General features: G+C 45.2%; 1 protein-coding gene across 3 annotated transcripts in view; it reads right to left on the reverse strand.

Moving 5' to 3' along the window:
• The window catches only part of LOC120981731 (NACHT, LRR and PYD domains-containing protein 3-like), a 190,574-nt gene that overhangs the window by 2,415 nt on the left and 160,404 nt on the right, over positions 1-27,755 (reverse strand). For 2 of the 3 annotated variants that reach the window (XM_040411410.1, XM_040411412.1), the window contains 2 exons: positions 26,690-26,860; positions 15,652-15,822 (listed from right to left, as the gene is read on the reverse strand). In XM_040411410.1, the coding sequence (XP_040267344.1) occupies positions 15,652-15,822; positions 26,690-26,860 (342 nt within the window). Of the gene's footprint in view, positions 1-10,393; positions 10,884-15,651; positions 15,823-26,689; positions 26,861-27,755 lie in introns of those variants that run through there. The other variant, XM_040411409.1, reaches the window with a different exon arrangement.

The following is a 27,755-nucleotide window of genomic DNA, read 5'->3' on the forward strand; positions in this document are numbered from 1 at the left end:
ACAGAACCCCCATCAGATAACAGTATTGGGTGGATTTGAACCAGGAGCCTCACAACTGAAAGACACCTGTGCTGACCACTGAGCCACCACTCAGCTCAGTACTAGCAAGTCCAAGGAGGTGAGCAATGACATGAACAGGAGGAGGTGAGCAATGACATGAACAGGAGGAGGTGAACGAGAGGAGGGCCTTCTGGTGATCAGATGTCTATGTTTTCCAGGGATTCTCATTGTTCCTAAGCCTAGTACCCCTTGGTCACATACATGACCCAAGTACCCCAAGGCACAATGTCAGAAATGTCTCTATTAAAGGCATGGTAGCCCCGGTTACACGGAGTGCAGGCTTCACTATGGCTGTGTAATATACTACCATCATATGATAAAAATATAAATCAGATTTGAACCAAGGAGTCCAACAATGCAAGACACCAGTGCTATCTGCTGAGCCACCACATTGCCCAATGCACAAGACTGTTTGAAAACTTTATAAACATGTGGCTGCTTCCTATTATTCATGTCATTGCTCACCTCCTAGAGGTTTCCCTTGTTGGTCAGTGTGGTGGTTCCAGTGGTTGGTGCTGGTGTCTTAAAGCTGTGAGGTCCTTGGTTCAAATCTGACCAAGGGTGAGACATGCATGGTGGTTTCTTTATACTCTTCACTTTGGCTGTGTAATATACTACCATCATATGATAATAATTAAATCAGATTTGAACCAAGGAGTCCAACAATGCAAGACAGCAGTGCTATCTTTATAAACATGTGGCTGCTTCCTATTGTTCATGTCATTGCTCACCTCCTAGAGGTTTCCTTTGTTGGTCAGTGTGGTGGTTCCAGTGGTTGGTGCTGGTGTCTTAAAGCTGTGAGGTCCTTGGTTCAAATCTGACCAAGGGTGAGATCTGTGCATGGAGTGTGTGTGTTGTCTGATAATTGCCTGGTGGTGATTTGGTGTGAGATGGAGAAATTGTGGTAATGTATGTAGTGAGATGAAAAGGTTGGTTGTGGGAGGAAAGAAATATGTTTGGACTGGAGAGGTTGTGTGTGAGGTACCAAGCACCCCAGTGCTATCAACTAAGCCACATGCCCAACACACACAAAAGCATTTTTGAAAACACAGTGAGCATAATGGACATAACAATAAAGCCAAATCAGGGCCTCCTGCCCTTGTTGGGTCATGTCCTCATTTACCTCAGAGTGGTTTCCTATGTTAGCAGAGCTCACCATGCTACCAATGAGGTTCAAATGTGAGCAAGAGTGGTTGCGGGAGAGCAAGGTCTAATTCTCTATGAAGTTTGAATGTGAGTGGTGATGATGGGTGTGGGAAAGAGAAGAGTTTTGGACTTAGGTTTTTTAATAGTTAAAAAAATACTAAGTATTTCTTGGCCTCCACCAACATTTCTGAAACCACTATGGGGCTGATGGAAATATCTTAACAAACTGGATGCCTACTCCCATTGCTCGATCATGCCATTGATCACCTCCTAGTGGTCTCTTGTGTTAAGCAGTGTGGTGGCTCCAGTGGTTAGGATTGATGTCTTAGAGCAGTGAGGTCCTTGGTTCAAATCTGATCAAGAGCATCACTTGCATGAAGCTTGTGTGTTCTCCCTGGATTAAATGGGAGAGCAAATTGGATTTGAACCAAGCATCCCAGTGCTATCCACTAAGCCACCATGTTGCCCAACACACACAAAAGCATTTTTGAAAACACAGTGAGCATAATGGACATAACAATAAAGCCAATTCAGGGCCTACTCCCCTTGTTGGGTCATGTCCTCATTTACCTCAGAGTGGTTTCCTATGTTAGCAGAGCTCACCATGCTACCAATGAGGTTCAAATGTGAGCAAGAGTGGTTGCGGGAGAGCAAGGTCTAATTCTCTATGAAGTTTGAATGTGAGTGGTGATGATGGGTGTGGGAAAGAGAAGAGTTTTGGACTTAGGTTTTTTAATAGTTAAAAAAATACTAAGTATTTGTTGGCCTCCACCAACATTTCTGAAACCACTATGGGGCTGATGGAAATATCTTAAACTGGATGTCTCCTCCCATTGCTGGATCATGTCATTGCTCACCTCCGAGTGGTAGTGTGTGTTGGGTAGTGTGGTGGCTCCAGTTGTTGGTGCTGGTGTCTTAGGGCAGTGAGGTCGTTGGTTCAAATCTGACCAAGGGTGAGATCTGCAAGAGGGTTTCTTTTTACACTTCACTTTGGCTGTGTAATATACTACCATCATATGATTAAAAAATAAATCTGATTTGAACCAAGGAGTCCAACAATGCAAGACACCAGTGCTATCTGCTGAGCCACCACATTGCCCAACGCACAAGGCTGTTTGAAAACTTTATAAACATGTGGCTGCTTCCTATTGTTCATGTCATTGCTCACCTCCTAGAGGTTGCCTTTGTTGGTCAGTGTGGTGGTTCCAGTGGTTGGTGCTGGTGTCTTGAAGTTGTGAGGTCCTTGGTTCAAATCTGACCAAGGGTGAGATCTGCATGGAGTGAGTGTGAGTGTGTGTGTGTGTGTGCGCTGTCTGATAATTGCTTGGTGGTGATTTGGTGTGAGATGGAGAAATTGTGGTAATGTATGTAGTGAGATGGAGAAAGGGAATGTGTTTGAAGGTTGGTTACAAGAGGTAAAGAAATATGTTTGGATGTTTGGATGTTTGGATGTGTGAGATGGAGAAATTGTGGTACAGTATGTAGTGAGATGGAGAAAGGGAATATGTTTGAAGGTTGGTTGTGAGAGGTAAAGAAATATGTTTGGATGTTTGGATGTGTGAGATGGAGAAAATGTATGAGATGAAAAGGTTGGTTGTGAGAGGAAAGAAATATGTTTGGACTGGAGAGGTTGTGTGAGGTAATATTTAAAAAGTAGCTTTTGGACTTAGTTTTTAAAAATTATATATTGGTCTCCACCCAGGGAGACAAGCATTTTAATTGTATTTGTATAGCACAAAGAACCCTTTCCTTCATCTCTTACCACCAATCTGCATCTTTCAGGAGAACACAGAACCCCCATCAGATAACAGCATTGGGTGGATTTGAACCGGGAGCCTCACAACTGAAAGACACCTGTGCTGACCACTGAGCCACCATTCAGCTCAGTACTAGCAAGTCCAAGGAGGTGAATGATGACATGTACTAGCAACGGGAGGAGAGCCTATATGTCAGAGATCAACAACCTCCAGCTGTTCCGAAAACTACAACTCCCAGAATCCTCCTTTCACTTCTATAGTGGTTAGAACAGCAAAGTAAGCGTGCATGCTGGGAGTGCTGAAGGTGAGGAGATGTCTATGTAGTTCCAGTGTTTCTCAATGTTCCTAAGCCTAGTACCCCCTGGTCACATACATGACCCAAGTACCCAATGGAGGAGGTGAATGATGACAGGGTCCGAGTTCAGTACTAGAAAGCCCAAGGAGGTGAATGATGACATGAACAGGAGGAGGAGGTGAATGATGACATGAACAGGAGGAGGAGGTGAATGATGACATGAACAGGAGGAGGAGGTGAATGATGACATGAATGGGAGGAGGGGCCAAGGAGGTGAACGATGACATGAACGGGAGGAGGGTCAACTGGTTATGAGATGTCTATGAGGTTCCAGGAATTCTCATTGTTCCTAAGCCTAGTACCCTTTGGTCACATACATGACCCAATTACCCCAAGGCACACTGTCAGTAATGTCCCTATTAAAGGCATAGTAGTCCTGGGTACACGGAGTGCAGGCTTCATCACAGGAGACAAATGGCCAATGTCTATTTTTAGCTGCAATAAACAGTAAGTGAACCCTCTGGAAGGATCATCTCACCAGCCCAAACCCATGATGTAGCAGGGGCTTATTCCCCCTCACCCCAATGAGAACATGTGCAGACTGAACATGCAGGTGTACATGACAGATGGGAGTAAGAGCTGAAGTAAGCAGAGTAGTGAGGGAGAAGGGACCTCTCCACCACTATGTCACTTTACCTGCTCTTCAGGGTCTGTGAAAAGCAGGTCTAATTGTGACCATTAGTAGCCGGTATCATCTGGGACTGGAAATGAATAGGACCTGGATGGTTGGATAATGTGCAGCATCTTCTCAGAAGGTTTTATTATTCTTTGCACTTGTATAAGTCATTCATCATCTTGTAGCTGCACCAAGAGAAACCTCAGGTTCTCTCTGTAGGAGACGACAATCCTCCAGAAACCGCTGGATAATAAGAGATCTAGAGAATCCCCCCATATACACACACTGTAAGGTACAGGAATATCTATAGTCATCTCCATATAGAAGTATGAGGAGCAGAAGAAGAAGCTGGATGAAGAACCGCTTATTCCTCAAGATGATGGAGTACTGTCAAAGTGTACAGACATTAGTGTAAGTCCCAGTGTGCCCCCATATAGCGCAAGCCACAGTGTACCCCAAATAGTGTAAGCTACATTGTGCCCCTGTATAGGGCTAGCCACAGTGTCGTGCCCCCCATATAGCAAAAGCCACAGTGTGCCCCCCATATAGCGCAAGCCACAGTGTGCCCCCCATATAGCGCAAGCCACAGTGTGCCCCCCATATAGCGCAAGCCACAGTGTGCCCCCCATATAGCGCAAGCCACAGTGTGCCCCCCATATAGCGCAAGCCACAGTGTGCCCCCCATATAGCGCAAGCCACAGTGTGCCCCCCATATAGCGCAAGCCACAGTGTGCCCCCCATATAGCGCAAGCCACAGTGTGCCCCCCATATAGCGCAAGCCACAGTGTGCCCCCCATATAGCGCAAGCCACAGTGTGCCCCCCATATAGCGCAAGCCACAGTGTGCCCCCCATATAGCGCAAGCCCCAGTGTGCCCCCCATATAGCGCAAGCCACAGTGTGCCCCCCATATAGCGCAAGCCACAGTGTGCCCCCCATATAGCGCAAGCCACAGTGTGCCCCAATATGTACAGTGTATGGGGAGAAGATTGCCTGCTTAAGTTAACCCTTTCCCTAGGCCAGGGATTAGCAACCTCTGGCACTCCAGCTGTTGTGAAACTACGACTCCCAGCATGCTCCATTCACTCCTTTGGGAGTTCTGAGAACAGACAAGCAGGTGTGCATGCTGGGAGTCGTAGTTTCACCACAGCTGGAGTGCCAAAGGTTGCTGATCTGCCTTTAGTCTCTAACTGCCCCCCCTCTACCTCTCTCCTTGCACACAATGCGAGACATGATCTGAGCATCTAACCAGACTCTCAGATCAGCAATGGTATACAGCAGGCTCGTGCACAGCCCTGCCAGCAGGAGGATAGCAGACGGCTCCTCTCCTTCCCGGCAGGGTTGTACCGCGCTCCCTCTGCTCTCTACCTCGGGAGATCCTCCGACATCTGTCTATATACGGGCAGTGATGTCACAGGAGCTCTCTGAAGCATCTGTTTAACAGAGGCCAATGATGGACCCCATAGGCTATTACGGCTTCCGTTTTTTATTACGGCTTCCGGATTTGGAGCTTTCTGGACCTCTACGACAACCTTGGTTGGAGACACTGACGTCAGGAGAGATGTTTCTCAGTTGGCAATAATAGACACACACATCACTGAGAAACACTCTAATTTTATTATACTATAGCTTGGCCTCATATAGGCAGTAGACAAGTTTGCATAACAACAGCGTTAAACCAATCATAAAAGATATACATTGATGCTCATACAGATACTACCGGAACATCCTTTTATGGTATGTAATACGTCACATATAAGAATGTACGCAGTTGTGCCGAATGACCCTGAGTGAAACAGAACATTTGTTCTAGTTCTGGGAGATTCCCAGAATCTGTCCTGAGACAGATAAGTGAACCTAACTCAAAGGGGGGGAGGATGTGAAGTGCGTGGGTGAGATATTATAACAATTTTGTACATCATAGAGAAGACAAGATGGAGTCACGTTTCCCTTCAATCCCCTCTTAGAACCAAATTTCTTAGATAATATGGTTCTTGCCCTTTTCCCTGTATACCGCCAGATATTTTCTATATCCTTCATGTGAGTTGTCTTCAGGATTAGGCAGCTGAGTCTCATAAAATGACATATTTGATGCTCCTTTCATTATCAGTTTCCGTACACATGGTATGATACATGTTGCAACTATTGCTATTACTATAATAATTATCAGGATAATGATTCCCAACTGTACAAACTGCCCAAAGCGGTCAACTGGATCCATCGCCCTCGGTAAAGAGGTCTCCACACTATCCATGAAGAGTATCAAGTCATTGGCGTATAAGCCAATCCTATCTTCCCGCTCTCTTAAGGATATCCCTTTAAACACAGTGTCCTGGCGTATTCTGCAAACAGTAGAGGTGAAAGGGGGCATCCCTGTCTGGTGCCTCTGTTAAGAGTAAGTGGCTCTGAGTATGAGCCATTAACCAGGATGCGTGCCTTGGGGCATTTATATAGAATGGAGATCCAAGAAATAAAAGTCGGGCCAAACCCGAAACATTTTAGCACCTCTAAAAGATATGGCCACTCCACGGAGTCGAAAGCTTTAGCATTCCTACCCCCACCTGAGCAATGACCTGCGCCCTTCTGATGTTACTGGATGTCGATCGTCCCGGTATAAAGCCGGATCGATCCTCGTGTATAATAGTGGTAATTACTTTATTCAATCTATCGGCTAGTATCTTGGTAAGTATTTCATAGTCTATATTCAATAATGAAATGGGCCTATAAGAGCCGCATTCCAGTGGGCTTTTGTCAGGTTTCAGCAGCACTACTATTGAGGCATCATATAGCGACTCCGGAAGGCATCCCTCCCGTTGTTCCTGACCCATACATTTTGTGCAATTGTGGTCCAAGGATATCAATGTACTTGGAGTACACCTCTAGTGAAATGCCATCAGGGCCAGGTGACTTTCCGAGGCTAATCCCCTTATAGCATCTTCTAGTTTCTCTAGGGTGATCTCCGCGTTCTCTATTTTGTTTCTGAAATTTTGGGTACTTAACATCTTGCAGATAGCTAGTCAAATCACAGTGGGTGTATTGTATCATTGACCTATGCAACTCTTTATAAAATTCCTGGAATCTAGCCAGTATACCCTCTGCATCTTCCAGCATCTCACCCCACGCATTATGTATACGTAGCACTGATAGAGCTGCTGTGTTATTGCGTACTACGTGTGCCAACATTTTACCAGACTGGCTGCCCAACTCAAACGATTGCTGTTGGAGGAAAAAGAGCTTACGATCACTTTTCTCCATAAGATGTATTAGATATTGCCTCCTTGCAGGTACTTCAATCTATTGTTCTCCATGGAACTTGAGATATATCGTTCCTCTGCCTCCTTACACTGACGGCCCAATTCCTCCTCCCTGCGGTGAGTGTCTCTCTTAAAGAGGACCTTTCACTAGAATAAAACATCTAAACTAACTATACAGACATGTAGAGCGGCGCCCAGGGATCCCCCTGCACTTACTATTATCCCTCGGCGCCGCTCCGTTCGGCCGGTATAGCCTCCGGTATCTTCATAGTTAGGCTCCACACAGGGGAACCTGCCGGCGTCTCATTCTCCCATGCTGTAGCGCTGGCCAATCGCAGCGCTCAGCTCGTAGCCTGAGAGAAAAAAAAACTCTCAGGCTATGAGCTGTGCGCTGCGATTGGCCAGCGCTACAGCGTGGGAGAATGAGACGCCGGCAGGTTCCCCTGGGTGGAGCCGAACATATCGGAGGCTATACCGGGAGAACGGAGCGGCGCCCAGGGATAACAGTAAGTGCAGGGGGATCCCTGGGCGCCGCTCTCCATGTCTGTATAGTCAGTTTAGATGTTTTATTCTAGTGAAAGGTCCTCTTTAATGTAGGATATGGAAGATTTAAAGCAGTTGTGCATGTAAGCTTTTAGAGTCTCCTAACGCAGTAGGTAATCTGTAGTACTATCATGCACCTCTAGAAATACATTAAGCTGATCTGGGAGACGGTCATTAACTGTCATGAGGGATATCCAAAAGGGGTGGATACGTAGTTTGGCTACAGATCTTGTACTAGCGGACAATTTCAGTTTCGCCATCAGGGGAGCATGGTCCGACACATTCTGAGGGCCATACTGGATATCTATCAGATCTAAGTATGTGTAGGCCGTACCAAACATATAGTCAATTCTAGATAGCACTCCACGTGATGGGGTAAAGCAAGAGTATGTTCTCTGGCCAGGGTATCGTTCCCTCCACAGATTAACCCATCTCATCTCGGCCACCAACCTGGACAATGCAGTGGGCGAGGGCTGCAATATCGCCTGGTTTATCTCTGTATTAAATCTATCTAGATGACTATCGAACACCAGATTGAAATCCCCCATGCATAACAGTTAACTTCAGGGTATTGTGTTGCAAATCCTACCGCTGCTTGTATTGACGGGAGGCGGTATATACATATTCAACACTACATATAGGGTACAGTTAATGTATGCATAGATGAAGATGTATTTCCCTTCAGGGTCGATTACTGTCTGCCGCGCCTCCCAACGAATAGCGCGGTGTATCAGCAGGGATACGCCTCTAGAATTAGAGCTCCCGAATGCATGTTCTGACCATTGCACCCATGGTTTCTTAAGTCTCCCCGCTGTTTCTGGGGTGAAATGGGTCTCCTGCAGACCAAGGATATGGGGATTGTACTTGAGGACATGAGAAAAGACTGCTATCCTTTTCCTAGTACCACCTAGTCTCCTCACATTCCAAGACATTACATTTAGGATGGCCATAGAGAAGATTGTACAATAGGTGTAGGAGTCATGATACCCATAGAAAAAGATTGAGATCTCTGTGAACTCCACCTTCCCAGTTGAGATATTAGACATGCGTTGCCCCGTACATAATTGTGCCATACCGTAAAAATAAAGAAAAACAAGAACCTATGAAAAAAACATAGTAAACCAAAACCATATAAACTGTGTTATATTTATATAAATCTCGTCTGTGGCTGTAAGGTCGGGGACCTGCATAGTGAAATAAGGTGGAATAGCTATGCAGGTTTCAGACCGGTTTCCCAGAACAAAATCACCTGCGTAGGAAAGAAGTAGAGACTCACGGCACCGCTGTAACGCTCATGGTGGTGGCGGGTTTCTTTGATGTCTGGATAACCACTCCTCTGCCTCTCGAGGATCAGTGAAGAAGAGTGCTTTCCCGCCAACCACCATATGCAGGCGAGCAGGATATGCCATGGAATATGGTAGGCTAAGCTCTCGTAGGCGCCTCTTTATGGATAGAAAGGTGGCACGCTTCTTCTGAAGTCCTGCAGAGAAGTTGGGAAAAAGTGATATAGTCGCATTTTCAAATGATATGTTGGGTGTATTCCTAGCCAAACTTAGGATGAGGTTTCAATCTTTCCAGTTCAGCAAACAGGCTAAAAGCGGTATGGGAGGGGCTCCCGGGGGTGGCGGTCTGACAGGGACCCTGTGGGCCCTTTCCACCGCGTAGACCGTGGAGAAGGAGACTCCAGGAAATATAGACTTTAACCAGTTCTCTTGTCGGGTCTGGGCCCTCGGCCCTCTCAGGCATACCCAGGATTCTGACGTTATTCCTACGAGCCTGGTTTTCTAAATCATGACATTTTTGCCTCCAAAGGTCCGCCATTCTCTCTTTCAGACAGAGGGTTGGTTAGGTCTTCAAAGGCTGAGATTCGATCCTCTGTGTGGCGAAATCTGTCTGTGAGTTGTTGCACATCATGGCATAGTAGGCCCAAGTCCACTCTCACCTTCTCAATCTTGCCCGTGAGCTGACCATAGGCTGTTTTTAAAGTAAATTCAGGTTCCTCTGGCTCCTCTGCTGCAACTTGTTGCCCTGTATGTTGCCCGTGTGTAATGGAGGAGCATGATGTGGCAGAGGAAGTGGCGCCATGTTGGGTCTCCTGCCTGGCAAGCTCTTTCAGCTTTTCTGCCACTGCCTGGACCTTATTGGGACTCATGACTTGGCTGCGAGGCTTCCTCCTTTTTTGCACCGTCCACACTATAGTGACTGAAGGATGGGTGCCAGGATGGTGAAGGATGCGAAATGGGAGCCGGAACTGTTCTCAAGCACATCCAGACATTCCGGCAGTTAGCTACGCCCCCTATCAATACAACAACTTTATAATGAAGTTCCCTGGTGTCACATCACTCAGTTCTGTTTTGGAGCTGGTTACAGGAACATTACCAAGATGACCTCCAAGGTGGCTCACAGCTGTAGGTATGATCTGTGTATGTATTTTACGGGATAAAGCAGATGGAGCTTATTACACAGATGGAGGGTGGTGGATCTAGATACGTTCATGTGTAGGCTGGCAGCTGGGCGTCCTCTCAAGAGGAGTCTATTTAGGGCCATTTTATACCCTTTGTCTTCTTTTTGTCATTTTACACAGCACTCTGTGTATGTACAGTAAAATACCGCACACCGCCATGTCACTACTATTGGTCCTGGTGATCAGGCGGCAGATCATGTGAACACTGGTATGTCCGTGAGTCGCATCAAGTAAAAGATAAAATAGAAACTGAAATAACAGTTTGTGCGATTTGTTATTTACACTGTGTGCAATGTGCGGCCTCCTCCGGTGTGACAACCAGTATTATACTGCTGACAACGTACATGACCTTCAGAAGACGCTGCTACATCCCATAGGCCTGGATTTGGGCTCATTATGAAGAGATTTAGTTACTGGACCTATAATTAGCTGGAGAAGAACATGTCTGGTATCATCTTTATTATAATATTAGACATTTCCTTATCTTCTGTAGATCAGTGATATTACCCATAATGCACCAGGAAAAGCTCCTAATACCAGACCTCTGAAGAAGTCTTCATCACCAAAGTCCTGTTATCTGCTCATCACAGAGAGGAATCTGTTCAGTAAATGATCTCCATACTTGGTTTCTGCTTTTTCAGTTTTCTTATGGCTTCCTTCTCCTCTTCAGATAATCCATTGCGCTCCAGACTAGAAGAGAAAACAGCGCCCCCAGCATTAGTGAGGTTGTATTGTGAGGTTTCCTCCTGACATCAGACCAGTCAGTGAATAGATCTCCAGAACACGTGTTTTGTAAATCTCCCCTTTGGTTTACCGCTCTCATTAAAGGAGTTCTCCTGGAATTAGGAAAATGAAAATACTTAAATATTACTTTATTATAAATATATTCCTAAATACCTTTTATTAGTTATAATGGCTCGTTTTGTCTGGGGAGCAATCATTAGGAAAAATAAAATGGCCGCTATTTTATTAGTACACACAGGAGGACAATTTACTTCAGAGCAGTGAGCCAAAGAGCTGCCTCATCTTCTTCTATGATCTTCTGCTAAATCTCATATGAATATAGTGTAATATGATCTTCAGCTAAATCTCTGTAGAAATGGAGTTCATGAGGAGGCATCAAGTACAGAGAGGAGGGTGGGGGTGATGTGGATAATGAGCAGTCTCCATTACCACAGTCTGTCCTTCATGTCTCCTCATGAACTCCATTCCCACAAAGATTCAGTTACAGTTCTTATATTCTGTATTCAGGATCAAAATCCCTGACAAGTAGGAGAGGAGGAGGAGGAGGATTAGGTAGCTCCTTACCTCAGTGGCCATTTTGTTTCTCCTAATGATTGCTCCCTAAACAAAATGATAATGAAAGGTATTGGGGAATATATTTACAATAAAGTAAATATTTAAGTATTTTCATTTTCTAAATTCCTGGAGAACCCATTTAAGAGAAACTAAATCAGAGTTTGATACCTTTTAATGGCTAACAAAAATAGAAGTAATGATGTTACATAGTGAGCTTTCCAGACCTCACCAGTCCCTTCATCAGACCTACTACAAGAATGTAGCAGCAATATATATATATCCAATAAGAGCAGAGACATGGGAGAATGACTGGACATAGTGGTGGCACCAGGTCTCTGAGATAACATCAATTTAGAGACCATAAAACTTTCACACCCCTTATCTATCAGATAACTATGGACTCATTCTCAAGATCTTTGATATTCTGTAGTTTTTCAAATGTTCCTTCATCCCCCTATGTCTCTGTTCTTATTGTTTCTTCATACATCCTTGTAGGAGGCCTGATGAAGGGACTGGCGATGTCTGGAAAGCTCGCTATGTGACATCACTGAATCATCGTTTGCCGGCAGCAGATCAGGATTACAAAGCACGATCTGCCACCGACCAACGAGTTTTAATTCTGTTGAAAGACTCCAATTACCCGGTGACCGAGCGTTTACTAGTTTTTTTGGTAATTGGCGTCAGTATTAAGCCTCATTCACATGTCTGTGTCCGCGCTCAAATTCTTGAAAAGGTGGTCTATGATGGTCAATGAAAAGATGCCTCGGTGAAGGATCGGTTTGTCTGTTTTTTGCTGTCCGTGTGTCCAGCACTGAGATAGAGGATAAAAGTCTTCAAGTTTTATTTCATAAATATAAAAATGTCTAAATCTTCACATGGACAACCGTAACGCTACCAACGCGTTTTGATCTAACAGATCTTAGTCATGGTATAAGTTAAATGCAAGTATGGCGCTCTTATATACCTGGGTGAGACATAGCTCCAACTACCAGGTTGAGATTACCATTATCAGACAGGTGATTGTAATTACAACCCACTCCTTGCATTTAACCTATAATATGTGTATATACTTGTAAAAACAATGCAATATAAAACCGGAATAAAACAAAACATCTGACAACCAATTCTATGTTTCAGTGTTTTTCTGGGTCGTATATCTATAAACCCAATAGGGGAAAGAAAGCCCTTCATGCATGAGAATATCACATAAACAAACAAAGGGTTACAAACTGACATGATTCCTTTAAATCTAATATCTCCCTTCCAGGTCTTCATTAGTGTGCCCAAATGGCTTGTACTTAGCACGTCAGTGTTAAATAGAGCAAATCCCAACTATCACCTGTACCTCTTACTACAAATCTCTTTCTAAAAATTTCTGCAACCCATTTAACCTAAGCGTAGGACTTAGTTAAGTGTACGCCCAAATATTTTAAAGTCTCATCTTTCCACTTAAAACGGAAGTTATCTCGTAAGTTAGTTCACTTATCTGGTGGAACGTTTAATGGTAGGGCCTCTGTTTTTGTTGTATTAACTTTGTAGCCCGATAGTTTGCTATAGGACTCCAGCAATGTAAATAAGTTTGGCAGGGTGACTTGTAGATTTTTCAATGTTAGGAGGATATCATCCGCAAAAAGTGATAGTTTAAAATCCACTTGATTAACTGTCACTCCCTGGATATCCGTGCACGATCGGATAGCTGCAGCTAGGGGTTCAATACAGAGTATGAAAAGTAGGGGGGAAAGTGGACACCCCTGCCTTGTGCCATTATAAATATGTAGCTTTCCAGAGTGAGCATGGGTCGTTTTGATAACCGCCGTGGGCGGAGTATAGCGTGTATGGAGAGCAAGAACAAAAGGACCCTCGATGCCAAAACCCTGCAAGGCAGAAAACATGAAAGGCCAACTTAAGCGGTCAAAGGCCTTCTCTGCATCAAGACTTAACAACAAAGCCTGCTGCCCAGTTCTATTAATAATGCCAACCAGATCTATACTCCTCCTCATGTTGTCTCCGCCCTGTCTATTTAGCACAAAGCCCACTTGATCTTTGTGGACCAATTGTGGGAGCCAGTAAGAGTCAGTTTGCAAGGATTTTAGTAAATATTTTTAAATCTGAGTTAAGGAGCGCTATAGGGCGATAATTGGAACAATCCAAGTGGTTTCTGCCAGGTTTTGGAATGAGGGTAATGTAAGATTGCAACATCGAAGCAGGTATTTGCGAACCCTGTAAAAATGAATTAAATAGCATAACCATATTCCGGAGGAGAATAGCAGAAAATGTCTTATAATAAAGATATGGTAGACCATCTGGTCCAGGGGATTTATTATTGGGGAGTCTTGTTATCACCTCTTGGATCTCTTCCACAGTAATCTGAGCATTAAGGGAAGTTAGGGCAGCATTCGACAAGTTGGGTATATTACACTGATGTAAGAAGGAGGAAAACATTTTTTGATGTTCTATTGGATCAGTAGGTGTTTGTTGTGGGAGGGAATAGAGGGCTTCATAGTATTTTTGAAAAAGGCCTGTAATAACATTAGGGTCATACGTTATAGTACCATCCGATTGCCTTAAAGCGTTCGGAGTCCCAGTGACAGTATAGTCGCGCAGCTGATGAGCTAAGACAGTATCTGGTTTGTTGCCCCATGCATAGAAGCGTTGGCGGGAATATAGGAGCAGCTTATCAATCTTCGCAAATGCCAAATCTCGCAATTTAGCCCGAAGAATGACAAAGCGACATAATAGATGCCGCAAAAAGGGGCGTCTCTAGCTGGCTCTCCAGATTCTTCAACTGGCCTTCAATGGAAGCGCGTTTAGAACTGAGTGCTATACAGTTACCCCTAAAAACAGCTTTATGAGCTTACCATAATGTGGAGGTAGAAGAAACCGAAGGTTGGTTAATGGTGAAGTATTCGAAGAGATTGTCATGGAGTTCCTGTCTGGGAATGGGTCTAGTGAGTAGGGTATCAGTCATACGCCAGTGGCAAACTTTAGTGTTTTTGGCTTTTAGACAAATGTAAATTGGAGCATGGTCGGACCATGTGATAGATCCTATATCTGCTAATAGCCCAAGGACGGGAACATTGCCAAAAAAATAGTCAATACGAGAGTGTGTGGCATGGGGGTGAGAATAAAAAGTATAGGTCTTAGACTTAGGATAGTTTATGCGCCATAGGTCATATAATGCAAATTTCCGGATTAAATGTCTGAAAAGACGCGAGAGTCTACATTGTGCTTGAGATATCACTTTTCCTGTCAGGGGCAAACGATCTAGGGTTTCATACCTACCCGGATTCTACAGACCCTATTTTGCAGACCTCCCTCGGTTTTCCGTGGGGCTTATTGTCATGCAAGCGGTCCTGGCTTTTCAGTCCGGACTTCCACATCAGTCCTGTGGTACTCGATATCCAGATGTACCTTCCTGATATCATTTTCAGCCGTCTGAAATGCTTCTCCTTCTTATGGATATGCTGTGTGGTATCCACTTCTTCTGACGTATCTCCAACCTACAAAGCAGATGTCCTTTCCTGCAAGCTCCAAGTTGATAGAGCAGAAGATAAATTCCTGCCAACCATTGCCAATACCTGCTGGGACCTAAGACTAAAGCTGTATCTTGCTTGGATGAAAGTTACCATCAGTAAAGACAAGTTTGAACTTTACCAAAGGTCTGTATCTCAATTATTGCTGCAAATTCATCTATTACTCCCACTATCACTACCCTCAATTTATTGCAAGTGAGCCAGGAGTCCAGCCGTACCCAGGTAGGAGACACTGTTGACACCATTATCACCACCAGACAGAGACATTACACCACTCTGGCATTCCTAACCTGGGGCGTGAGTTATAACACCTTAAAGGTGCCCTGTGACAATACCCTGCACACGCTGCAATTGGCGTCACAAACAAACTATAGACTATTATACCCATATTCTGACCCATTGCATTAAAGTGGCGTCAGTATACCCGCATCCTGGCCACTGCAGTGGCCGCTGACACAACTAGACCTGGTGTATTAGTCAGACATTAGTAGAGACGTCACATATCAAGGAGCAGTCAGCAGTTTATCTCATAGACATAACACTGGTGCGGAGCATAAAATAGAATAAAATCCATGTATAACTTGTGCCCCACATGTCTCAGTCCTGTACACATCTCTTATACTCACCGTAATCCCTCTATCCTGCAGGCCGGACTGGACAGAGCCTCCATCAAGTCACTGAAGTGAGGACCAGACAGACCGTTACTAGACAGGTCAAGTCTCTTCAGGGACCGGTTATTCCTTATTCCAGATGCCAACTGGATGCAGGAAGTGTCTGGTAGACCATTACCATACAAGCTGTAAGAATAAGAAGATGAGATGTGGGTGAGGTGTCCACAGAGCACAAATCCAGAACCCCTGAGGAGTGTCCTCACTTTATGGCATGTCATAAATCAGTGATGATGGCAGCACATGAATGTACAAGAGTCATAAAGCTGGAGGAACTTGTGTCAGCGTCATCAGCTGCTGAGAGCTCTCCTTCCTCCATCTATTGTGTCCCTCAGTCTGTGATCCCTGTGGCCCCCATTCTCCTTCCTCCACCATCTATTGTGGTCCCTGTGGCCCCCTTTCTCCTTCCTCCATCATCTATTGTGGCCCCTATTCTTTTTCCACCATCTATTGTGGCCCCTGTGGCTTCCATTCTCCTTCCTCCACCACGGCCATATGTTTTTTACGTATCCACGGATACATGGATCGGATCCGAAAAACACATACGGACGTCTGAATGGAGCCTTACAGGGGGGTGATCACCCCATATAGACTCCCTGATCACCCCCTTGTAAGGCTGGCTCCATTCAGAGGTCTGTATGTTTTTTACGGATCCACGGATACATGGATCGGATCCGCAAAACACATACGGACGTCTGAATGGAGCCTTACAGGGGGGTGATCAATGACAGGGGGGTGATCAGGGAGTCTATATGGGGTGATCAGGGGTTAATAAGTGACAGGGGGGGGTGTAGTGTAGTGTGGGGATTGGTGCTACTTTACAGAGCTGCCTGTGTGCAGCGCTCCATGTTTTTGTATCCTGCAGAGTCCAGTAAAAAAATGCATATGTTACATTTTTTTCGACCATGGAACTGTATGGTGAACGGATGCCACTGTATGGCATCAGTCTGAGGCAAAAATAGGCTGTGAACCCAGCCCTTGTGTCAGAATAAGCACCAGTACACAGCGGAGCAGCGTGGCGGAGAGAAGAGGCCGCCATGTACTGACAGAGCGCTAACTGGTCCTGGTGGTCAGGGATGAGGACTGTGTTTCCCAAGGATAATTTTTCTACTGGGAAATACAGGGCACAGTATAATACACTAGAATCTATATACTAGAAAGATATTAGCCCTACCCCCGAATAATAATACAATTAGGGAGTCATTTATTATATAGAAATACGTCTATATTAGGCGTATTTCTGACACAGATTGTGTCGCAAAGGTCCTTAGCACCGCAATCTCCATATTTTTCCAGGTCATGCCAGGTCTAAAAAAGGTGGCGTGGGCAGGGAAAGGGACACAGTTATGGGCATCCAGTTATTGGATACCACCGCCATATATTGACCGGATAACACCTCAGTACAGTGACTGGATAAAACCGCCATACTGTGACTGGATAAAAGGGAATAAGATGGCACAGTATGGGGTGAGGGGCACAGTGCGGGTTGGGGGGCACAGTCACATGACCCTGTGACATTAGAAGGTCCTTATGGTGAATGCGGTTCATACGCCACCATAATGAGAGGCAGAGGAGTGAGACAAGGGTGTGATTATGTGGCTAGAGATAAAAAAAAATGTAACTGTCGTCTAGTACAGGCCCCAAAAATTAGCCAATAGGCATTCACCTGACAGCAAAGAAATTTGGATTCTGTGGCTTGAGGTACATTAGGCGGTCACAGGATAAAAATGTAACTGTTGGCCAGTACAGGCCACAAAAATTAGTCATTCACCTGACAGAAAAGGCCTTTTATGCCGCTGTATATACATAAGGCAAGGACCATTCTTTGTTTTGGGTGGTGGCGGATATGTGTAGGCTGGCATGAAGAAATTGAATTACACGTGGTCATCACAGGTGTTGAATTCCTCCGAGATCAACTCCTCATTCATTTTTAGAAATGTGAGGTAGTCCACACTGTCGTGAACTAGGCGAGTGCGCTTATCGGTCACCATTCCCCCCTGCTGCGCTGAACTTCCTTTTGGACAGGACACTCGACGAGGGGCAAGCCAAGAGTTCCATGGCAAATTGTGCCAGCTCTGGCCACAGGTCAAGCCTGCACACCTAGTAGTCCAGGGGTTCCTCGCTTCTCAGAGCGTCCACATTGGCCGTTAACTCGATGTAGTCGGACAACTGTCGGTCTAGGCATTCCCTGAGGCTGGATCCGGAGGGTGGCTGTCAATGGGTAGTCTGCAAGAATGATCTCATATCCGAAGTGACCAACACATCTTCAAACCGCCCTCTTTTTGCAAGCGTGGTAGGATTGGTACCCACACCTGTTTCACTGTGGTTTGAAATTCCTCTGCCAGTGCCCGCAATAGCAGAATGCAGCATCTCTCGCAGCCAGGCCTGGAAATGCTGCATTCTGACAGCCCTCTGTGATGCTGGTAACATGTCCGCCATTTTGTGTTTGTGCCGGGGTCTAAGTACGTTGCCACCCAGTACAGGTCCTTGCTTTTTATACGGGGGTCCCTCTTCAAACACTGGCGCATGAAGAGCCCCCATTTGCACTAAATTGGAAGCGGTGGATCACCCTGGTTCCTGCTCATCGCCCAGGAGAATGTCGTCCTCTTTCTCCTCCCCCCAGCCACGGACAACACCAGGGATCCCCGAAAAGTTAAAAGTCCCCCTCAAAGCCTACTCTTCTAGCTCCTTCTCCCCACAGCCACCATCCTCCTCTGACTCCTCTTCAGACTCCTGCTGATTTGTCTCAGATGGAGTAGCCCCCCTGGGAATTCATTCAGCTTTGCGACTTCCTCATCTTCCAGCTCCTGCTCCTTGACGGCTTGATCAATGACACAACACAATGCACGCTCCAGAAAGAAGGTGTAAGGTATGATGTCACTGATGGCGCCCTGGCTGCGACTGACCAGTTTGGTGATCTCATCAAATGGCCGCAAAAGTGCATGCGTCGCGCATGAGCAGCCACTGGCGCGGTGAAAAGAAACCAAGCTCCCCAGAATATGTCCTGCTGAAGACTTCGTACAGGTAGTCATTAAATGCATGTTTCTGCTGAAGCAGCCTATCAAGCATATACAAGGTGGAGTTCCAGCGCGTCGGGCAGTCACAAATCAGACGTCTGATGGGCAATGGCCATGTAAGATCTTCGAAAATATCCAGAGATTTTCCTGGCCTGTCGCAAGACGTCCTGGACCCGAGGCATTTGGCAACGAATCGCTGAATGACTAAGTTCAGGACGTGTGCCATGCACAGCAAGTGTGTCATTTTGCCCTGTTTCAGCGCGCTCAGCAGATTGGCACCGTTGTCGCACACCACTTTACCAACTGTCAAATTGAGCGGGGTTAGCCACTGATCGGCCTGTGACCGCAGAGCTGAAAGCAGTGCAGGACCGTTGTGGCTCTTGGCTTCCAGGCACAACAGCCGCAGCACAGCATGGCAGCGTCTCACCTGGTACGTCAAATAGGTTTGGGGGAGCTTGGGGGGCGCAGCGGAAGATGCGGTAGCAGTGGAAAAGGAGGAGTCAGCCGAGGAGGAGACGGAGGATGGAGTAGGAGGAGGAGAAGAAGAGGCAGGCCTGCATGCAATCCGTGGCGGTAACACCAAATCCACACGGGTGCCACGATTACATGCTTGACAGCCTTTAGAAGGTTCACCCAGTGGGCAGTAAAAGTTATGTACCTTCCCTGCCCGTGTTTGCTAGACCGACACTGCTTGCCAGAGATATATTAACTTGACGCTGAACGTGGCCATAAAGGCTCAGGGATGCCCTTCTGGGAGAAATATTTCCTTCCGAGGACCTTCCATTGCGGTGTGCCAATGGCCACAAATTTTCTAAAGGCCTCCGAGTCCACCAATGTATATGGCAGTAGTTGGCGGACTAGCCGTTACGACAAGCCAGCAGTCAGCCGTTAGGCAAGAGGATTATCCGAACATTTGGGCCACGGAAGCCTGCCTTCTACCAGATGAACGCGACGACGGCACGATGGAAGGTGGAGTGGAGGACAAATGAGAGGAGAAGAAGAAGAGGCAGGACGTGTAGCGCCGGGAGTATGGCTTTGTTGGTTCTGACTGCGTTGCTCCCACTGGGCTCGGTGATGACAAGCTGCAGATGGCAACACTATTGTCAGCAGCTGACACGTAAAAAAAAAAAAAAAAAAAAGACCACACTGCGGAGCCATGTGCCGGAATCCTGGGAGCGCCAGATGTGACCGTACATGTTGGATGGCTCGCTCCAGATACATTTGCAGTCTGCTTTTTGCCTCCTGTGCACTGCGAGTTCTGCCTGCTTCTCCTCCCTCTCTGCTGCTCCGTCTCTCCCTCTGAACTCCCCTCCTCTTCCTCTTTTGTGGGCACCCACGTGACGTCCATTGACACGTCATCATCGTCACCTTCACCACCACTGACATTAGAGATCTTGGAGTAGGCAGCAACAGCGGGGACCTCCCTCCTTCGGCTGATCTGGGTACTGTCGTCAGACCGCTGGGTGGCGGCCGTTGCTACCTCCTCTTCCTGATCCGATGCCAAGAATGGCTGTGTATCGGTAAGGTCTGGGAATGGATGGAAAAATAATAACTCTGACTCGAGTGGATGGGCTATAGTGGTGGTGGTGTCTTTGGGGGTGCACACAGCAAAGAGTGAGGAGGGTGCTGATACAGAGGATGAGGAGGGTGCAGAAGTGGAAAGCTGAGTCAGCCACTCAACCAACTCTGGTGCGCCCTTTGAAGTTATCGCACGCGCCTTCTCCAATTTCCCACTTAGGCTCCAGCCTGGTGCACCTGCCCAACCCCTACCACTCCTGTGGAATGGCCTGCCTCTTTCTCTGCCTGTCATTTTCTAAATGACCCTATGCCTAAGTCCGTAGAGAAGAGCAGTATTTGTGGAAGCTGATATATGGCAGGCTTCAGTCAGTTGTTAGTTGAAGCAGGTATATCGCCCTCAAGCAGTAATTTTGTGGATGCAGGTATATGAAAAACCTCAATCACTATTTTGTGGAAGCATACAAATGCACTATAATATACTTTCTATGTTAGAAAGTATATTATAAGTATATCACAGCCCTCTGTGTATCACACCTATCGATAGCACAACGTTATTAGTCCTTAAAAGGACTTTTGTTGCCCTATTAGCTAGCATTTGGTGTCCCTAAGTTCCTAACAGCCTGTCCCTGCTCCAAAATGCAACCTCTCCCTACACTGGCAAAAGATAGAATGTAAAATGGCTGCCAGATCGGGTTCTTTGTATAGGGTGGGGGTGTGTCCATGTGCTGAAACGTCTCAATTGGCTGTCCTGTCCCACCTGATGGACGTGTCATGGGTCAAAGTTCGGCGCAATGCAAATATGCATATGCATATGTTAGGCGAATCACGAACGCTCAAAGTTCGCCGCAAAACGACCGCCGGGCGAACCGCAAGGCTATCTCTAATGATTAAGACGTACAGTCGAAACGTGTAGACCTTGCCTGTCTGGTCAGCCTATAAATTTTAGAATGAAGAAATAAAGAAATTAGATTTAATCCTGAGCCTGCTGCTGGATTTTTTGACCTATCCATTTGTTCATCGGTGTATGATCTGCGCAGTTTGGAATAAACTCCTTCATAATCTAGAAGGTGTCGTTTGGATCGAGTCACTGTCAGCCAATTCACCTAAGATCGATGGTTACCGCTATCTCATCACAACTGTAAGTTTCAGAGATCACACTTTTATCACTTAGATTGGAGAGGCAGCACAGTCAAAAAAATCAGTGAAAGGATCTTAGAAGATCAGCTTAATATCTTTCAAAGGATCCTTGCTAGCTATGCATGTACTGAGAGATTTATATGGACACTGGAATATAGCAGCAAACAGTGCAAGCCTGCATACTCCAGTCAGCAAACACATATCAGCATAGGATTCATCAGTTTTCTGCACAGATTATTGAAAGGACTGTTGATGCATGCAACTGTTTTATAATCAGCTTCTACACTGTCTGTACTGCCACATGCATTTCTACCTGCAAGTGAATCTAAGCTCTGTATGCAAAAGAAATTAACTTTGCAGCAGCCATTACTATACTATTCCCTCTTGCTCCTCTCCCCACTGGTTGCCTAGGAAACCCAATCCTCTAGCCAGAACATTGATACATTTCTATGCAAACATATACCTTGTAATTTAACCCTCTGCTTATCATCACAATGCACCAGCAAGGCAATTTACAATCTGAAGAAAGCAAGGACCTGAACTTCCTTCAGATCAGGAGTTAGACCCTATAAGCCACATAGAACAAAAACGTTTAGTAAAACCAACTTGGAAAGTTCAAAAGAACTATGAGTCTGACAAAGAAGAACTTACAAGAAAAAATACGGAGTTGCCTTTCCTCCCTTTTCCTACTTCTGTGACTTCATAAAGTTTCTTTTATGGTGACTGTAACCTCCACCTCCTCCAGGACTTGCAAACGCACGTATAACACACAGAGACCGCAGGGGCCCAGTATCAGTGGAGAGAACTGATGTTCAACCTGCCACCGCTACGGTTCTTCAAAAGACTGGGCAAAACAAGAAACTTGAGGATCCAAATCGCCAATGTCCCATACATAACAAGCCACATCCACTTAAGAAATGCATCAGCTTCAGAAAGAAACCTCTACAAGAACGTAAGGAACTTTTAAAGGCATTTGGAGTTTGTTTCAGATGCTGTGCCTCCGAGTAACACCTTGCAAAAGACTGTAAGGCTGTCATTAAATGCATGGAATGCGGTAGTGACAACCACGTACAAGCCCTTCATCTGTACCAACACAGCTCTACTCCATCCACAGACATCCCTCCCGGGGCAAAGCATGGCAGGGGAGCACACTGAACAAACAGCTGCCTCCACCCCAGTATTCTCTACATGCACTGAAGTCTGTGGGGAAGGACTTTGTGAAAAATCCTGTGCAAACATATGCTTGGTTCACGTATACACAAAGGGACAGCCAGAAAGGGCCATAAGACTGTATACCATTCTTGACGATCAGAGTAACCGATCTCTTGCAAGTACAAGGTTCTTTGTGCAGGCATTACAGAAGTCTTGGGTAGAAGAGCCAGTGGCTTCGTAGTTGCTCCTCTCAATAGCATAGCAACATGGAAATACCCTTGCCTACTATCATCGAGTGTAATCAGATCACAACTAACAAGGATGAGATCCCCACTCCTGAAGCTGCCTTACACCATTCTCACTTGAAGGGCATAGCTAACCAAATACCAGCCTTTGATAAAAATGCTGATATCCTGCTTGGGAGAGACATTTTAATGGTGCACAAGGTTCACCATCAAATCAACGGCCCACATGATGCACCTTACGCCCAGCGTCTGGATCTAGGTTGGGTCATCATAGGCAACGTCTGCCTTAGCAACGCCAGGAAACCTTTCTCAGTTTCTTCCTTTAAAACACACGTTCTGCCAAATGGACGCACTACTTGTTTTCCACAATGAAAACATCACTACAGTGTGAAAGAAAAGCTGTGTGACAAAGGTACGCAAGAGCATTTATCTTCTGGGATGACAACATTGGTAACACAATGTTTGAGGTAACCAAAAGAGACAACGAGTTAGCAACCACGATGAAAGACAAAGAATTCTTGAGAACCATGAGTAAAGAATTCAACCAAGAGGATTCCAACAGCTGGGTGGCACCGCTACCATTTCACACCCCAAGGAAGAGAATTCCAAATAATAGACAACATGCAGATTTACGGTTCATCTCTTTAGAGCGCAAGCTGAACCAGAAACCGGAGATGAAGAAACATTTTGTCGACTTTATGCAGAAGGTGTATGAGAGAGATCATGCTCAACCTGCACCCCCTCTTGCACAAGGAGAAGAATGCTGGTACCTCCCGTGTTTTGGTGTCTACCATCCTTGCAAACCTGAGCAGATTAGGGTGGTCTTCGACTCAAGTGCTCATCATGAAGGCTTTTCTCTCAATGACAATCTTCTCACTGGGCCGAACCTGAACAACAACCTCCTAGAAGTCTTACTTCGCTTTAGACAAGAGCCAATTGCCATTATGGCTGACATCCAACAAATGTTTAATTGTTTTATCGTCCGTGAAGACAACAGAAATTTCCTCCAGTTCCGATGGTACCGCAATAATGATGTCAACGACGAGGTTATAGACTTTCGGATTAAAGTACACGTTTTCGGTAAAAGTTTTTCCTCGTAGAAAATGGCAAGTCAGCAAACCCGACCTGCAAGTCGGGGACATCGTTCTCTTGAAAGAAAGGGATGCTCATCGTAACAATTGGCCTATGGGTCTTATTACAAAGACTATTCCAAGTAACGACGGCAAGGTGCGGAAAGCAGAAGTTAAAGTAATGAAAGAAGGTTCTGCAAGACACTACTTCAGACCGATAAACGATCTGGTACTGCTTCTGCCAAAACAGAAAGATGAACTCCTCCCACCAACCTGATGCAAAGAGAGGTAAGAAGGACTGGTGCATGTCGCTGCCTTCCCTTCTAAAGATGTACTCACAGATCTATCTTCCTCCTAACGCTGTCAACACTTTAAAGAGCACTTCTACAAGTATTGTAGTAATGTTTTCCTTGTTGAATGTCTGTTGTTACTTTTCATTAGGCAGATTTTAAAGAAGAAGAAACATCTATTATTCATGGATTTATCTACACTGCGTGCAGAATTATTAGGAAAATGAGTATTTTGACCACATCATCCTCTTTATGCATGTTGTCTTACTCCAAGCTGTATAGGCTTGAAAGCCTACTACCAATTAAGCATATTAGGTGATGTGCATCTCTGTAATGAGAAGGGGTGTGGTCTAATGACATCAACACCCTATATTAGGTGTGCATAATTATTAGGCAACTTCCTTTCCTTTGGCAAAATGGGTCAAAAGAAGGACTTGACAGGCTCAGAAAAGTCAAAAATAGTGAGATATCTTGCAGAGGGATGCAGCACTCTTAAAATTGCAAAGCTTCTGAAGCGTGATCATCGAACAATCAAGCGTTTCATTCAAAATAGTCAACAGGGTCGCAAGAAGCGTGTGGAAAAACCAAGGTGCAAAATAACTGCCCATGAACTGAGAAAAGTCAAGCGTGCAGCTGCCAAGATGCCACTTGCCACCAGTTTGGCCATATTTCAGAGCTGCAACATCACTGGAGTGCCCAAAAGCACAAGGTGTGCAATACTCAGAGACATGGCCAAGGTAAGAAAGGCTGAAAGACGACCACCACTGAACAAGACACACAAGCTGAAACGTCAAGACTGGGCCAAGAAATATCTCAAGACTGATTTTTCTAAGGTTTTATGGACTGATGAAATGAGAGTGAGTCTTGATGGGCCAGATGGATGGGCCTGTGGCTGGATTGGTAAAGGGCAGAGAGCTCCAGTCCGACTCAGACGCCAGCAAGGTGGAGGTGGAGTACTGGTTTGGGCTGGTATCATCAAAGATGAGCTTGTGGGGCCTTTTCGGGTTGAGGATGGAGTCAAGCTCAACTCCCAGTCCTACTGCCAGTTTCTGGAAGACACCTTCTTCAAGCAGTGGTACAGGAAGAAGTCTGCATCCTTCAAGAAAAACATGATTTTCATGCAGGACAATGCTCCATCACACGCGTCCAAGTACTCCACAGCGTTGCTGGCAAGAAAGGGTATAAAAGAAGAAAATCTAATGACATGGCCTCCTTGTTCACCTGATCTGAACCCCATTGAGAACCTGTGGTCCATCATCAAATGTGAGATTTACAAGGAGGGAAAACAGTACACCTCTCTGAACAGTGTCTGGGAGGCTGTGGTTGCTGCTGCACGCAATGTTGATGGTGAACAGATCAAAACACTGACAGAATCCATGGATGGCAGGCTTTTGAGTGTCCTTGCAAAGAAAGGTGGCTATATTGGTCACTGATTTGTTTTTGTTTTGTTTTTGAATGTCAGAAATGTATATTTGTGAATGTTGAGATGTTATATTGGTTTCACTGGTAAAAATAAATAATTGAAATGGGTATATATTTGTTTTTTGTTAAGTTGCCTAATAATTATGCACAGTAATAGTCACCTGCACACACAGATATCCCCCTAAAATAGCTAAAACTAAAAACAAACTAAAAACTACTTCCAAAAATATTCAGCTTTGATATTAATGAGTTTTTTGGGTTCATTGAGAACATGGTTGTTGTTCAATAATAAAATTAATCCTCAAAAATACAACTTGCCTAATAATTCTGCACTCCCTGTAAAGTTTATTATTGTTATTAGAAATCATAGATTTCAACGGGGGAGTGTCATGTTACACCTGCATGGTTTGCCTTTTTATTCTGTGTGTCCCTTCCCTCTTCCCCTCCTGCTGTGCTCTCTGTATAGTCTCCTCCCCTCTCACCCTTGCATTCTGTCTTCACTCTTCATCTCAGACACATGTATTCTGTTAGCTGCTCACACCATGATTGTTTGACCTATCCATTTGTTCATCGGTGTATGATCTGCACAGTTTGGATTTTGATGGTTACCGCTATCTCATCACAACTGTAAGTTACAGAGATCACACTTTCAATACTTAGATTGGAGAGGCAATACATAAACAATAAAAAAATAAACACATTACATATTGCCACGCCTGAAAAAGTGCAAACTATTTAAATATTAAACAATATCTCCTATGCAGTGAACGCTGTAACAGAAAAAAATAAAATAAATCAAAACCGCACGATTCGCCATTTTTAGTCACCTTGTCACCCCATAAAATAGGATAGGAGAGTTCTATTATCGGCCATAAAATGCGAAATGCACGCGGCTTTCTTGGTGTTTTTTTTTTTTTTTGAATGGTATCGAGTATTGCAATACTTTTTTATGGTATCGAATGGCCTAGAGTATCGCAGTACTTTTTTTATGGTATCGAAATTGAATCAAAATTTTGAAATCGTGACAACCCTAGTCAGCAGTTTATCTCATAGAAATAACAATGGTGCGGAGCATAAAATACTATAAAATCCATGTATAACTTGTGCCCACATGTCTCAGTCCTGTACACATCTCTTATACTCACAGTAATGTCTCTATCCTGCAGGCCGGACTGGACAGAGCCTCCATCAAGTCACTGAAGTGAGGACCAGACAGAGGGTTACCAGACAATTCAAGTCTCTTCAGGAACTGGTTATTCCTTATTCCAGATGCCAACTGGATGCAGGAAGTGTCTGGTAGACCATTCCCACCCAATCTGTAAGAATAAGAAGATGAGATGTGGGTGAGGCGTCCACAGAGCGTTAGTATAAAATCTGTAGATTGTGACTGGAGAGAAAATTTCCACGAATGTTAGTAAAATCCATAAATGTCATCACTAGAAGCCGCCTCTTGTGTGTGGTGGATGTCAGGAATGGCGGCAGCTATATGATATGTCCATGTCCTAGAAATCCAGAAACCCTGAGGAATGTCCTCACTTTATGGCATGTCATAAATCAGTGATGATGGCAGCACATGAATGTACAATAGTCATAAAGCTGGAGGAACATGTGTCAGCGTCATCAGCTGCTGAGAGCTCTCCTTCCTCCACCATCCATCTATTGTGGCCCTCAGTCTGTGGCCCCCATTCTCCTTTTGCTACATCTAGTGTGGCCATCAGTCTGTGGCATCCATTCTCCTTCATCCGCCATCTATTGTGGCCTCCATTCTCCACCATCTTACCTGTGTGTTATCCGGGGAGGGGGTCACTGCTCCCATTATGTGTTATACAGTGGGGGGCAGGTATTAGTGATAGCGCTGCTCTTCTCATACATGACAGTGCTCCAGATGACGACCACAATGTTCGCCAGTGCGACTTAGGATCATAAATGGCGACAAGACTTTATTGTTGCTATTTGTGACTAGACCGGTCACCATGCTTCCTTTTTTAAGAAAAAAATGCCTTCACCTAGCCAGGGTTGCCAACTGTCTGTAAATTTACAGTCCACAAAACCCGGGTGTTTTCTTTTGCCGCGCGTAGCATCCAGCAGAAAAAATGTGTGCACAGTACAGTGAGATGAGGGTCAATGCTGCGCTGGAGGAAAGTGGAGCAGTGACGGAGGTCAGGAGGAGGAGTCCCACCAGCCACCAATAAAACCACGGCTATCTCTCAT

Source organism: Bufo bufo, chromosome 11, assembly GCF_905171765.1.
Source record: "Bufo bufo chromosome 11, aBufBuf1.1, whole genome shotgun sequence".
Taxonomy (NCBI): domain Eukaryota; kingdom Metazoa; phylum Chordata; class Amphibia; order Anura; family Bufonidae; genus Bufo; species Bufo bufo.